Here is a 16032-nt window from a genome sequence, read left to right as displayed (position 1 = left end):
AGTAATAATTGAATAGCATCTGGCATTCTGCGGAGTACGTTCGTGAAGGGAGCTTTCTTTTGGACATTATTTGAGCATTTAATGATTTGCATGTGGATATATACGTCATATATTATACAAAACTCTTCCGTCTTTTACAGTATATGTTTAAGGGTTGTAACTTCTTTATTCTATCTCGCAGTTTCATTTTGCAGGTAACCTCAAACCTTATAATTTAGTTGTATATTCCTTGTACAACAATACAATCGTACAGCATAACTGAAGCGAGCGAAGGGATATTCTAACCTGCGTGCAATTAGCCTTCCCCCTCCCGCTAAATTTAAAATTATTTTCCTGTCAATGATTTGATTATCGTTTAATCAAGTATTACCAACCATTTCCAAAGTTTGAACAATTTCACTAACAGAGATATTATGGTTAAGAAAGGGGGCTAACTCCTCTACGACTCTGATTCGAGTCTTTATTATGTCAACCGTTTAAACATCGTTTAAGCAGTTATTGCACTGAGAAAAAAAGGACTAGGATTTCAGTGTGAATACATCGCATTTACGCGGGTGCGTTCTTTAAGTAATGTAATTTCATGTATAAAAGTACAGCAGATGGGAACACCATGCCAAGTCTGGAGTTCGGCGTCTAGATTTCGTGTTAAAAACATCTTTCCTCTCTTTCCTACTCATAGAATGATATGACAGCTTACGAGTATTACTCTCGTAAGGTAAGGGGTCACAGATTTATAAAGAAGCAAGAGGGGACAGTCGTAGGAAGGTGGTAACAACATTATATACATAAGTTACCACCGTCAGATTGGGTATGGCCTTAATTCTAGATTTGAAATGGTGGTCCCAAAATACAAAATTTTCGCTGGACGGTGGTGTAGATCGTACTACGGATGAAACAACATTACTTAATGGGGTGACACGCGTAACCTGGTAAAAACAGCATTTACATGCCGACTGGATTATGCATATTTCTCCGTGTGTAAACAATTGCTAACGTTTGATCAGCTTTAATCACGTAAATATAAGCTCTGTCTGTATTTAGTAATGGGGACTAACTACACGCTACCTCTCCTTTAAGTCAGATTTGAAATTTCTTAATGCTAATCGTTTGATGTTCGTCTGATCAGCTTTGATCAACAATTTCCAATATTTGATCAACTCTATCAACAGAAAGAAGAACTGAAAAATATACTTTATTTTGAAGACGAGAATAATGTCGGTTCTCGAAACGTTGGACGACGTAGAATTCACTGTTCTAATTGCCCGAGAACAACTATATTCATCTATTAACAGAGCTATAAAGGCTAGAAAAGGGGGAGCTAGCTTCCCTACACCTCCAATTCAATCTTTATTATGACAATTGTTTGTTCATCGTTTGATCAGCTATGATCAATAATTTTTAACGTTAGATCAACTTTGCTTATGTTAATATTAGCTACGCGTATATTTAGTAAGGAGACTAACTATAGTCTATATTTATCAAACCAGACAATGAATCGCCGGAAATCGTTGACCAATCTGATTGACCGAACACCAATCGATTGATATTGAGAATAGATGAACTTAACGTAACGAGAGGGGAAATAACTGCTGGCGTGTACTTAGCTCTTTTCTAAAGATAGCCTACATTTATGTCTATTAAATCGATCAAATGCTGTAAATCATTGATTAAATCTAAAAAATATCTGATATTCCCTGATATTTCCTGCTTAGGTGCTCATCGAATGACTCTGATCAAATTATTGATAGAGGTAACATGTTCTTAAGCCTCGTTACTAAAACCAGAATATATTTCTGTCAGCAAGGTCGATCAAACGCTGTAAATTGTTGAATAAATCTGGCCAAACGTAGAATGTGAAGTGTTGAATCTAGGTTTGCCGCCAAGATTTTTTTTTTTTTTTTTTTGTCTCGACTCGAAATGATGTGAGAGATCTGTCTTGTCTAGAAGAGTACATTTTCTGTTGGAAGTGATCTACTTAGTCTCGTATTTCATAAAGAGAATTCTGTCTCAACTCATGTCACTGATGCACACCAGCCATCCCGCCAATTCTTCTATTAAACGTTATTTTTTTTCTTTCTTGTTACCATATACATCAATGTTTCATGAGATTTTATCAAATATTTTTCAATGTTTTATTGGCTCCTCTTGCCTAGATATAAGCCAGTAAAAGTAGGTGTCAGTCTACTACATCCAGTGGCTTAAACATTCGACAACGACAATCGTTATTTCTTTGTTTAATCAGATTTGATCAGGTATTTCTGACGCTTGATCAATGCCCCATACTCTCAATTTAATATCATTTTTTTCCTTTTCAATCGATACATCATCATTTCATCAACCCTCTTGCGCAGTTGTAAACCGTTGAAGTAGGGGGGGGGACACAGTCCTCCCCAGATCCGTCGGGCGAGCACTTGACCACGCATGTCGTTAGTAGTCTTTTTTGCATCGGAGCTAAACCGGTAAGAGATATCTAGATTTTTTTTCAACTGATTTAGCGTCCCAAGAATAGGTTTTATCTCCTCCGTTAACATTCTATTCAAACTGGAAGTGATTCAAATGAGCCTTTTTCTGGTTTCGGCATTTATCGCTGTCGAACAAAAACGGTAACATAGCACGAAGTAGATTTTTGCAAACAATTTAGCGTTAAAGGAAACAAAGAGGAACAATCCACAAAGTTAACTAAGTCCAGAAGTGCTTCAAATTTATTTTTACTTCCAATTTCAATACTAATTTTCCCAGAGCAAAATTGAAAAAGAGATAGGTTTCTTGTAATCGATTCATTATCGCAAGAATAGGTTCCATGTTCAACATTAACTACCTATTCAAACCGGAAGTGGTTCAAATTAGCCATTTCCAGCTTCATAATTTATTGCATAAAACTGGTAATAGATTGACACAACAGGTTTCCTGCAATCGATTGGTGTCTCCAGAGAGCATACAATCACAACCCGCAACATTCCACCAACACCGGAAGTGGTTGAAATTTACTACTACTTCGGGGTTCGAATATTGATTTCTGTAGAGCTAAAACTGTGAGACATATCGCAAAATAGGTTTTTGCAATCGATTCAGCTTACGACCAGTAGGTCATCCTTCCTTAAACCTCTATTCAAACTTTAAGTAGCTCAAATAACAATTTCCGTTCTCAACTTTTGTCATCCTAGAAGAAACAAATTAAGGTGGTAGCGAATTTGGAAATCTACTGTAATTTCACACTGTGAAACGAAATTCACTTGTTATTAAAAAGCGGGTTAACTTACACCAGCTCCCCTCTATTTAATATTAACATTTTTTCCTAGCCGAAAGATCAGCTTTTGTTCAACAAGTTCTAAGAAACAATGCTTTACAAAGCAACAATGCAATATTGCCACCTCCTAAGAGAAACATTTGATTTGAATATTTCTAGAAAACTAAAATAGATCGAAATTCTGTATGCTACGAGGATGGACAAATAACAATCTCTTCCCCGAAAGAAAATCTGTGCAGAAGGTTAGAGAGTACCAATTCTCTTCTCATTTATTTCAAATAATTAATAGAGGAAAGGGTGCAAATGTGGAAACGTGAGGGTAATGTGGAAACGTAAAGTATGTTGAGTGCAGAGAGCTTTACCCTTTCGGCGATTGCCGTAAACAATCACCCTCGTCCCCATTCGTCACGACAAAACGCTATGAAGCGGTCGGCCAGTGTAGTTAATGGTGGTGCGTCGATTGTTGTTTACACATTTTCGTGAAGTTTTTGGAGGTAAGTATGTAGTAGTGTTAAGTCTAAAGTATCATAGATGTAGTGTAATACATATCAGAGTATTGTGAAAGGGAGTTATTGGGAAGGTATTGGTGGCTTTCAATCAATCACAAGCAAACGTGTTTTTAACTTAACTCGTACAATCCAATTTGACTACAGTGCGGGTAACTTGGAAACATGTGGATGAGGGAAATGTGGAAACGTTTCCACATTTCCCTCACCCTAAAGTCCATTGCATTGTTTTATTATTAGTAAATAATTTATTGAATATAACACACATTTGAATCATACAAGTATATGTTAGATACTTTTTATTCTTGGCCTAAGTGAGGGAAGGGCGGAGAGGTAAGGCTTAGGAGTAAAGCAAAGTGGAAACTGACAAAGAGGCGGTAAAAAGGCAAATAATTTTCTCCACGATTTTTATTACAAAGTCCCAGCGTACCAAGTACCTCTTCAGAGGGTCCCAGCGCACCAAGCACCTCTTCAGAGGATCCCAGAGTACCGAGCACCTCTTCAAAAGTTTGTGTGTCACCATAAGAAATAATGAAAATACCCTTTTTGAAGAGGAAGACTCCGAATAGAGATCGTAAGCCGAGTTCTTGCGCTGTTTTGACATCGTCTCCGTACAAAAAACAGCTCGAAGAATCCTTATCTAACCGTAAGAGTACGACTAGACCTAAACAGAAGCCGCTTGCAGGCGGTAACAAAACTAGAAAAATGCCCAAAGTTCCTCCTGCAATTAAAAAAAAAAGAAACAAACTAAACTCTGCAGTCTCGTTTCCAGTTGGAGTAGAAGAGCCCACCGAAAAAGACATTCTGTGCATATTTTATGGGAATCCATTTTCGAAACATATGCGTAGTGAACTATGGATTCAATGTCAATTATGTGAGGACTGGAGTCACTCTTAGTGTGCCGGTGTGGAAACAACCATTATGTGTCTACACATTGATTTACTGTAATTTTAGGGTGTTTCCACATTACCCTAATTTTTAAAAAAATCGAAATATGCTAGTACATGTGTAAAATATTTTTTTTATTTTTTACGTATATGGTTTTTGCACTTGTGAATTATGGTCCCATATTTCTAACATTCTAAGACATTTTGAGGCAATTTTCCAGGTTAAATTAACGATTCACTACTTTTTTACAAATGAAATACAAACTAGGTTTCCACATTTGCACCCTCTCCTCTATAGATATTTGTTTCCCAGTAATGAGGTAAAGGGAGGCAACGTGTGTATGTAAAACTAACATGAGATAAAGATGTAATCATTTTTTTGTTAATTTCTTGATCATAAAATAACTGAAAAAACTGAATCAACAACATCGAATAGCAGCCGAAGCATTTTTATGCATCAATTTCCTATATATAATTTATAACAGTTTGCACCACTGTAATATAAAGACAATGCAGAAGACATTGTCAGCCTTATATATTTCAAGCATCTCTTTACTTTTAAAGATTTTGCATAAATATTATTCTTTGCGTGTGAAGCCGAGAACTTCTGCCGATAAGTATTTATATATATGTATTATTGTATAATACACACACACACACACACACACACACACACACACACACATATATATATATATATATATATATATATATATATATATATATATATATAAATCTGGGGGCACCCTGGCGCAGTGGTAGTGCACTTACCTCTGCTGCGTGTGTTCCCTGATTCGATCCCCGGACAATTAGGTTTGTGGTGAACAATATCGTGTCAGTGGGTTTTCTCGGAGTACCCCCATATTATCATTCCAACAATTCTTCCATTATCATTCACTTGCCTTAATCATTCTCTCCCTTAGCCTAAAGGGCATAAGAGTCGTTAAACTGAAAGATTTTACTTAATTCTTATACTAAATCTATCAATGCCTTCGACCTGGAACATCGCTGAGGTTGTAGTTATCCCCCCTACTAAACATAGTTTATATTTATGTTAAAAAAGCGTTCAAACTTTAAAAATTGTTGATCATATCTGATCAAATGATGATTAAACGATTGACATAATAAAGAGGCAAATCGAAGGTGTACGGAGCTAGACCAATTCTTCTTACCTTTATAGCTCTGCTAGTAAAGTTGATCAAACATTGGAAATTGTTGATCAAGTCTGATCAAACAAGGGTCAAACATTTCAAATCTGGCGTAAAGGCAGGCTAGCTTGTAATTTGCTTTCCTACTAGAAACCTGCTTTTATTTATGTTAGTAAAGCTGATCAAACGCTAAAAGTTGTTAATCACACCTGATCAAACAATTGATATAGAGTCGAATCGTTGGTATTGGGGAAGCTGGCCCGCTCTTTTCTAACCTTTATAGCTCTGTTAGTATAGTTGATCAAACAAAGATCAGACAGTTGGAAATTGTTGATCAAACAAAGATCAGACGATTAGCATCGAGTAATTTCGAATGAGTCGTAAAGAGGGGTTAGCGTGTAGTAAATATACTAAATATAGTTTACATGTATGTTAGTAAAGCTGATCAAATGTTGGAAATTGTTAATCATACCTAATCAAACGATGATTAAACAAACATAAAATTAAAAACAAAACATCCATTCTTGCAAAAGTTTGGTGCAACCGACTCGAAATATTTTGAGAATTCCACACGATAGGATACAAACTTACGTTTTACCGTATTTGTGATCATACAAAGTTAATTTTCATCTCACAATTCTATCGTCGATAACCCTAGCAACGCCTATCTGACTTTAGCGTAAAATATTAAAGTGTTTGTCATCGCCTATCAAGCACAACAAAAATTATAATAGAACAGAATGTTTCTCTTAAGAATTCGAACAGCGGTTCTTTGGATTCTCTTGCCTTAGTCATCAGTCCATGACCACTTCCCCCCTGAAGGTTTTCTTACAGACGTCATTATAAGCGACGTCATTTCGAATGTGTCACTAGTTCTAATATTCTGCAACTTTTTTTTTTTTTAGTTCATAGATTTTCTCGTATAGCTTTTATGTTGTTACTTATCTCTAATACGCATAATTTATATTTAAAAGTTCTCTCTCTCTTAAGCGTGTACTACAGGCTGACATTGTCTCTCTCCAACAAACTACAGATTTGACTGATTTAATTCTCATATTCTCCGTACGATTCGATGCAAGGATACCAGACTCAAAAAGAGGAGTACGTTTAGTTGTTTGCCAAATAGTATTTGTGCCAGTTTGTATAAGTAAATTAAAAGAAAAATGTATTTTAAGAATTGTTTTCCGCTGCGACTGGTATTTCATTTAATGGTAAAATTTGATATTTGAGTAAATCAAGAAAATTATACTATAATTTTAAGAATAATAGCTTTGAACTATGTAACAAAAGTACTTGAATATATATATATATATATATATATATATATATATATATATATATATATATATATATATATAGATAGATAGATAGATAGATAGATAGATAGATAGATAGATAGATAGATCGAATTCATTTTATACCCAAGATACATGTACTTTTTGACAATATAATAATGAAGTAATTATGAGAAAAAACTCATGATAAAAATTTTCTCTGCAGGTTAACAATAAAGGCTAGCTGTCCCATGCACCTAAGGAAGTTTCCATTGGACTCTCAGACGTGCCCACTAGAAATCGGTAGCTGTAAGTATATTGTAGTATCTTCTTCCTTAGTGTATTATTGTAAAATACATAAACATTCATAAAGGTAGTATTTACAGGTTTAGCATACTTTCGAGTAAACAGTAGAATTTGTATTTTGTAATTCAGCTATTCGCCGCTAGCCAAAACATCAGTTTTCTTGTCTTGGGTGCAAAGAACTGGCTTCAACTCCCCTTCAGAATTACATGTAATTCAGTAATGTAAGGATCCATCCAACTGCCTCAATATCGGAAATGAACTAAATTTCAAACTTTTAAAATGTAATTGGTGCGTTTGATTTTATGCAATACAACTCAACGAGAAAACTAGAGTTGTACAGATTCTCACGCAAATACTTTGTAAATATTGTCAGATTTCCTTTAAAAAGACGTAATATTTTAACTTAATTTAACTAATTAATATGATTATATACTTAGGTAGTACAACATTTATTTAAAAGTCATAAGTGATTATCATTGAGGCACAATCGGTGCTAAAACGTATTCCCCCTTCGTTTTGTACCTCCTAACTATGCTTTGTATAACCATTGGAGGTCTTAAAGACTGCAATGTATGTGTGACGGAGTATATCTATCTATCGACTGGTATAAAAGCGAAATCTATAATATATATCGACATGTCGTGTTTTGTATTTGATTCAGTGTTCTAAGACTAAATTCTACTCTATCCGTTAATCCTCATACTCAACCCGAAAGTGGTAAAATGTAATCATATTCTGTGTTTCAGCACTCACTAACATAGTGGAATATGGAATTGACAAAGATAAGGAGTTTCCTTTACATGGATTCCGTATGACACGAATATGTCATGTCTAACTTTATTCCTCTATTGATACAAGAAGTCGTAGACATCAACTAAAAATTCCGGTTTAGTATTAATCGTCTTAGAAACGGGTTTTATGTTTAATCTTATCCCTCAATTGAAATTTAAAGTCATAAATGTACTACTTATATTATCAGAACAGAATTCGCTTAGTTTGGAAGTCTACAGTTTTACATTGTGAAATAAAGTAAGCTGCTCTTGTTCTATCAATAACTTCTTGTTCACTTCAACCATAGGTTGGTTGGCAACATGGAAAGTTTAGAACTTTTCTCTCCCTTGGGAGAGCTGTTTATAATTTGATAAGGTATCAATAACTACGAATGGTAGCAATTAACTTATGTTTTTGAATAGGTACCGGGGTATTTGGAGTCCTAAATAATTCTTGGAGAGATTGAGGTTTTAAATCCAGGGTAAATTTGGACATCTGACAACCTTACCTTTGCTTTTTGATGATTGTTTGCTTGTTTTTCGGTAATATCTTTTTGAATGCAGGATTAAGACGATTAGGAATACGTAATCATCATTTTGATTTGCTTTTTTAATCAATGAGTAATATTAACAAATAAGCAACTAAAATGATGATAACGTATTTCTAATCGTCTTAATCCTGCATTCAAAAAAATATTACCGAAAAACAAGCATCAAATAGCAACGACCCATACGTAAGTCTGTCAGATGTCCCAGTTTACCCTGGATTTAAATCTCAATCTCTCCAAGAATTATTTAAGACTCCAAATATCCCGTTTCTATCCAAACACATAAGTTAATTGCTACACAGTAAAAAATTGTTGTGTTAATTGAACTCAATTTTAACACAGAGCAGTGGTTCCAGCGTGACTACCACTATGCGGTGTTAGTTTAACACAGACCTCGCGCTGTTAGTGTTTAACACAGGGGGTGTTACGTCTTTAACACACAACCGGTGTTGAGCGTTGTTAAATTTGGATCTGTGTTAGTATTTTCCGTGTTGATTCGACATCATGTCAGGGTCGGTAATGGGGAAAAAAGTGTTGAGTGTTACTTGTGGCGGTGTTGCACCAACATGAAAAAAGTAACACAGTGTTTAGTGTGTTAATTACTTTGTGTCAATATTACACCATGTCAAGTGTCAATATAACACAGTCCCTGTGTTACTTCAACATCATTTTATTATTGTTTCAACACACAATCTGTGTCATAATTCAAGGTCAAAGCCGTGTAAGTAACACCGTTTTGCTGTTAATTCAACGCTCCCTGTGTTAATATTCAAGGTCAGACCAACCGATTTACACTGTTTTTGGTGTTAGTTCGACTCCACTTCTGTGTTACTACTACAGGTATTTTGGTGTTGAAATAACTTCGTGTGCGGTGTTGATGTAACCATTTTTCTGTGTTGGAAAACCATGTGGTGTGCATGCTTACGCTTACCGAAGATTGTAAAATAGGAATAGTAAACTACAGAACACTTCATATAGAAAAATCTTCATAAAAATTTTTGTCGTCCTTCCCAACATTTATTGTGAATTATTTCTTGATGGTGCGAAATACAACCTTCACCAACATCTTGTTCAAGAATGATAGGAAACTCTTACCTATATCTTTATAATATGTTTGCCGCCATATCGTGATTCTACTTGTTTTCCACCATTTTTGAAGCACAGTCCCCGGTTTTGACTGGTGAGCTCTAGTGCAGTGTAGAAGTTGCACACTATGTTGTTTCTCGCTGTTGACGCATTTCTTCAGAAACATCATGTAAAACAATTGCAAACACATCGCACGGTTTGCATGTTGAAATTTTGCGTATATCTGGATTTGTTTAAGTATTTCTTTCTATGTTCGTCTGTAGCTTCAATTCATAAGCCTTTATAATTAGATGCTCAACATATTTGGCAATCACGCAGAAAACAACACCGAAGATTCTACACTTGTGTTAATTTAACACACAGGTTGTGTGTCATTTCAACCACCGGAATTTGACACACAACTCCAAATGAAGAGTGAGTTGTTCTAACCATCTAACCAAATAACACAACGATTTTTTACAGCGTACCATTCGTATGATATTTTAAAAGACCGATTTTTATTAGTCATCCGTATTCAACTGATAGGACCAATCTAATCTCTCACTCACTTTTAGTGACTGTTGACTTATTCTAATCAATTCAGATATTTCATCAAGAGGAGAAAGTCACGCGTGCATTATGGTATCATGGAATGTTATACAAACTTGTATAAGGTATTTGTAATGTTGGCTGTAGAATGAAAAGGGACACAATGAGAATCTTTTATAAAAATGACAAATATCTCAGTGCGTCACTTACCTGTCTGGCGCTAATAGATGTTGTTCCCTGTGAAGTTTGTTGTGCATAACCAAGTACTGGAACAATTGCATAAAACATGGTATGCAGTTTGGGGTAGTTGGTATGGCAAGTTAAATACACAAAATAATATTTTTGTGGAATGAGAACAATTAGATCTTTCAATAAACCCTCATACTAACCTACAGCATGCTGTGGGACGAAGGTTTGTTCACAACAATTACTTTATTGTAACTGGCGAAACGTTTCCAGAGACTTACTGAATACAACCTTGACATCTGCAATATTCTATTTACTTCCATGCATTTCTTTATTTGCAGATGGTTACAACACTGACGATGTGATATACAGGTGGAAAGGTGATAGACCAGTAGCTACAGAGGAAGGAGTTAGTTTAGCACAGTACGATATGATTAACATAGCCACAAAAGAACAGAAAAAAATGAAAAATAGACGAGGTAAGAATCCATGCACATGCATTTTACTTTTTATTTAAACATTTTTCAACTCAAGATCAAATTAAGAAAAAAATAGCAGACAAATAATAAACTTTATTTAACGTCCCACGATTATATTCCGAGGGTAAATGAAACGGCAATAATAATGAACGAATTGGCAACTAGAAGGTGCCGAATGCCTACTAAGGTGGTGCTGAGAAGGAAGGAGAAGGTGATGCTATTATTTGTAAGGAGAATCCGCTTCGAATAAAACTTCAGAAATCTGAAATTCTTGTGTTCTATTCTCTTTTGTCTCTTTTTCCCTATTTGAACCTGGTTGAGGCTCACCGGGTTTGAATTTTACTGAAAGAAAATGTCCAAAGAACTTTGCTTCTGCCTTCTCCTCAGTATGTTTCGGAGAATGTGACATTGTGTAACCATTCCATACAATGATGATATGGCTTGTTTGGGTTTGTTGGAGTGATGCGGAAATGTAGAGGCTCATGTTGTGACTCATTTTGACCCATTAAAACTATAATACGCGAATTGTATTCCAAACAAAAATTGTATACCAAGCAAAATATTTTGTCTAAACAGAATGTATATCAAGTTGGACTTATTCCCAAAGCATATGTATACAAGGGTATTACTGTAATTCCTGACAACATATCATTATTTATCTTCTTACATATTGCAAACACACCGACTATTCGCGTACCCTTCATTCTTCAATTTCTTTCTCTTCTCTCTCTCTCCCTATATACAAGTATGTATTAATATGTAAAAACAATATCTATCAAATTGGATTGTTGAAAAAATAGTAAAAATATTAATAATAATAATAAAATCTCATTTGCAAAATTATACACTTTTTAATTATTATTATTTGTGTTTTAACTTGAATTAATATTGTATTACACCTTTTAATTCAATCTACAAGTATTACAATCGGGTTTTTTAATAACTTGAAGCATTGCAAAGTTCAATTGTGTATGACTTTCTAAATTAACCTGTTTAGTGGCGCCAACATTTTTTTTCTTCAAGAGTAATGAATCTTTGGATTCTTCAGGCAATAGTTAGTTAACACGTAACATATGTTTGGGTAATTTTTTCTTGGCTTGTGATATATATATATATATATCTATTATACTTATGAATTTACTATGCTAATGATGTCTTGAATATTATTGTAAAGAAAAGAAACAAATTACAAGTACAAAGGTTAACAATTTTCTTTTATTTAACGTTTCATGCGCAGACAGGAGAATGATGGGTACAGTATTTTCTTTCATGTACATAAAGTAGCCGTACATGTCGTAATATGCATGGTTGTTTGAAATAATGTAGCTTAGGACATGGGGTGTTTGAGCTTTCCTGCACAATACTTTAATCTTATCCTGACAAGTTTTTGTTATTATTCTGCATCATAAAGTAATTTATTAGCTGTATGCATATGACGTGTGAGACCTTTCGACAGGTGAAATACGTTGGTTTATTTATTAAATTAGAAAAATGTTTATTTAACATATTGTCCGTCGTTAGCTACAACCTCAATTCATCTTTCGGTTAAATTACTGACTCATCACTGGCAGAATTTCTTCATCTTTTGAGGTAACCCATTCATAAAGCAATTTTTTAATTTTTTTCCTAAGAATTGAACTGTTGTTCCGAAACTCCATGCTGCATCAAACGAGCTTACAATTATTGTGGGTGATTATTCACCAGCAGTGATGAAAATTTTCCGGAAATTTTCCGATTCATAGAAACATACTCCACTTATTCCTATATCCTTGATTAGTCGAGATGTGAGGTGGAAAATTTTCTTCTATATTTTTCCGGAAAATTTTCCGTTGTTAACAAATATCAGTGATTAAGTAACAATTCGTCAGTATTCATAAAATTGATTGAATTCATATATATAAACGTTAAAAAGTGAAAGATCGTTTTAAGAATCTGAAAATTTTCATGGCTCAGTCAATTTTCAGTACGATGTAGGAACTAGTGGAACAATTTTTCATGAATCGAAAAATTGTCTGTCCTGTACAATGAAAATTTTCCGGAAAATTTTCCGATTCATAAAAGCATACTCCACTTATTACTACAACGTTGTTTAGTTGAGATGTGAAGTGGAAAATTTTCTTGTATATTTTTCCTGAAAATTTTCCGTTCTTAACAAATATCAGTGATTAAGTAACAATTCATCAATATTCATAAAACTGACTGAGTTCATGTATAGAAATGTTAAAAAGTGAAAGATCGTTTAAAGAATCTGAAAATTTTCATGGCTTAGACAATTTTCAGTACTATGTAGGAACGAGTAGAACATTTTTTCATGAATCGAAAAATTGTCTGTCCTGTACAATGAAAATTTTCCGGAAAATTTTCCGAGTCATAAAAACATACTCCACTTATTACTACAACGTTGTTTAGTTGAGATGTGAAGTGGAAAATTTTCTTCTATATTTTTCCGGAAAATTTTTCGTTCTTAACAAATATCAGTGATCAAGTAACAATTCGTCAGTTTTCATAAAATCGATTGAATTCATATATAGAAGTGTTAAAAAGTGAAAGATCGTTCAAGAATCTGAAAATGTTCATGGTTTAGACAATTTCAGTACTATGTAGGAACAAGTGGAACAATTTTTCATGAATCGAATGAATAAGTGGAGTATGTTTTTATGAATCGGAAAATATTCATGACTTTTAATAAATTGAAATTTTAAATAATAGAATGGGATATTTGTACTGTACGAACTCGACGTATGTTCTCTGCACTTTGCATACACACAGACACACACACACACAGAGAGAGAGAGAGAGAGAGAGAGAGAGAGTAGTTGAATTGAGTTGATTTTGAGTTTAACGTCCCTTTCAACAGCGAGACTATATTAAACGGTACCAACTGATTAACGTGGAATACGAACTACATGAGCTCCCGCTGGAAATCGAAGCCAGGTTTTCCATGCCAAATACGCGTATGCTAAACGCTTAGCAACGAAGGAGCTCGCAGAGCAAGAGAGAGAGAGAGAGAGAAACACTAAAATTTTATTTCCCAACTTGAAATAGAAAATTTTCCGGTTCCCGAAAGCTAACTGGAAAATTATAATTTGCTACTGACTAACTTTTCTCTACTGAAATTCAATTTTGTAGCTCTATGTGTAGTTAAATATAGTGAAAAATTTTCCACCTAACATCACTATACATAATATCGAAAATTGTCAGGTCTATGAAAAGTGTTTTCCACTTGTTTGTACATCGTGATGAAAATTTTCCGATCTATGAAAATTCCTCTCACTTGTTTCTACAGAGCAATAAAACTTTCCGATTCACAAAAAAGTTGTTTTACTTCTTGTTTCAAAATGATGAAAACTTTCCGACTCATAAAAAGTTCTTCAATTTTTCCATATAAGGCAGAAAATATTTCGATTCATGAAAAATTGTTTAACTTGTTCCTACATAGTACTGAAAATTGTCTGAGGCATGAAAACTTTCAGATTCTTTAAACGATCTTTCATTTTTTAACATTTCTATACATGAATTCAATCAATTTCATGATTACTGAGGAATTATTACTTGATTACTGATATTTTTTTAGAACGGAAAATTTTCCGGAAAAATATAACGGAAAATTTTCCGGAAACTTTTCCGCGGAAAATTTTCCACCTCACATCACTATTCACCAGGCAATTGATTTATGACCAAGAGATTTTACGAATGGGATTTTCTATCCACTGTGCTGTATTTAAGATATATTTTCAAGTTGTAGAACGTATTTTCACTGTTAATACGTTTGAATTGAGAATATTATCTCCGTTATAATGAGATTATTGAAATGTAGAGTTGGGAGAAGAAAATTCGTAATCGTATATGGGAGGGTCTATGAAAGAGGAAGGTTTGTCCCGTAATAATATAGTGTAGCTATATAAAACTTCATTTTTTTAAAGATTAATAAAGCAAAAAAGTATTTCACAGAAAATTCTTTATTTAAAAATATGAAATTATATTTTCTAATAAGATCTTTTCTTAAAAAAAAAAAAATATTTTCTAATTATAAACAGTTTCAGTGTCGGTGTTAAAATCAATTTTCGAGAATATTATTTTAGTTCCCGAAACAGAAATTGATTGTCTGAGAGCATCGGTTCTATTTCTGGAACTGAAACTGAAACCTACATTAAAATCGAAGCGAAAACAAAAATAGATTTTGCAACAAAGCCTTTCTGGGTGATTCTCTTATGTTATCATTTCACAGTGACTCAACGTTGTTTGGAGCTTTGTCCGTGTTTTGGCTGCTTACGAGAAATTTGCCAACCCATGCTTTGCTATTGTTTGCAGAAGTTTAATTTTTGGTCGGTAGATGTGTATAGAAGTTCAGCATCTCTATGTTAATTTTTGTACCTCTATTTTGCGTTTTACGCATATGGCATAAACTCAAATTTTTAGCACAGCCCTAAAAGTGTTTGTACCTTTTTCTTGGAAACTACTGAAGGGATTCGTTTTGCTACTGAACTAGGATTATTTTTCTAGGTTACTTACAAATCCAATAATTATTTTTTTTAAATTCGAAGAATATTAATGATCTATTTTTTTTTATCTTCACCAAAGAGTAATTGAGAAAAATAAAGGGACTACGCAATATTTCTAGTTCAGTAAATTGAGGTACATATAAGTAAAATTTGTGCAAAATTTGATTACTTTATCGTTCACAGTTTGTGAGAAAATGGTACATGTATGTCCAAAAATGAAATTTTGAGAAACTACAAGTTTAAAATTTACAATGGATTTTCAGCAATAAGAGGCATCACAACATTCAGAACTATATTCTTCGTCTTCGGCTGTGTTTTCTTCACCCTTTCTATACGTTGTTTCCTTCATTCTTGATCCCTTGATAGGCTTCAGGACTCCTAACTCAGATTTTGTTATACGTTTTCTGTCCATGTCTCGCAGTTCTTTCCAGCTGTATTCACGGCTTGAAATTCCCATCTTTTCCAGAATAGCGTTTCTTGATTCACGTCCGCTATTAAAACACAAAACAGCATCATACACAGTAATTTGTACGATTTTAGAACTCACAAATGTAGTTTTTGGACA

General features: G+C 34.0%; 1 protein-coding gene across 1 annotated transcript in view; it reads left to right on the top strand.

Annotated features, from left to right (window-relative positions):
• LOC145680822 (gamma-aminobutyric acid receptor subunit alpha-6-like) overlaps positions 1-16032 on the top strand; it is a 663305-nt gene that overhangs the window by 591901 nt on the left and 55372 nt on the right. The window contains exons 4-5 of the mRNA XM_081751910.1: positions 7289-7371; positions 10828-10965. Coding sequence (XP_081608036.1) covers positions 7289-7371; positions 10828-10965 — 221 coding nt within the window. The remainder of the gene's footprint in view (positions 1-7288; positions 7372-10827; positions 10966-16032) is intronic.

Source organism: Thermobia domestica, chromosome 3 (assembly GCF_964235325.1).
Source record: "Thermobia domestica chromosome 3, izTheDome1.hap1.1, whole genome shotgun sequence".
Taxonomy (NCBI): Eukaryota; Metazoa; Arthropoda; class Insecta; order Zygentoma; family Lepismatidae; genus Thermobia; species Thermobia domestica.
Note: the sequence above shows the minus strand (reverse complement) of the source record. Positions and strands in the feature narration are given on the sequence as shown.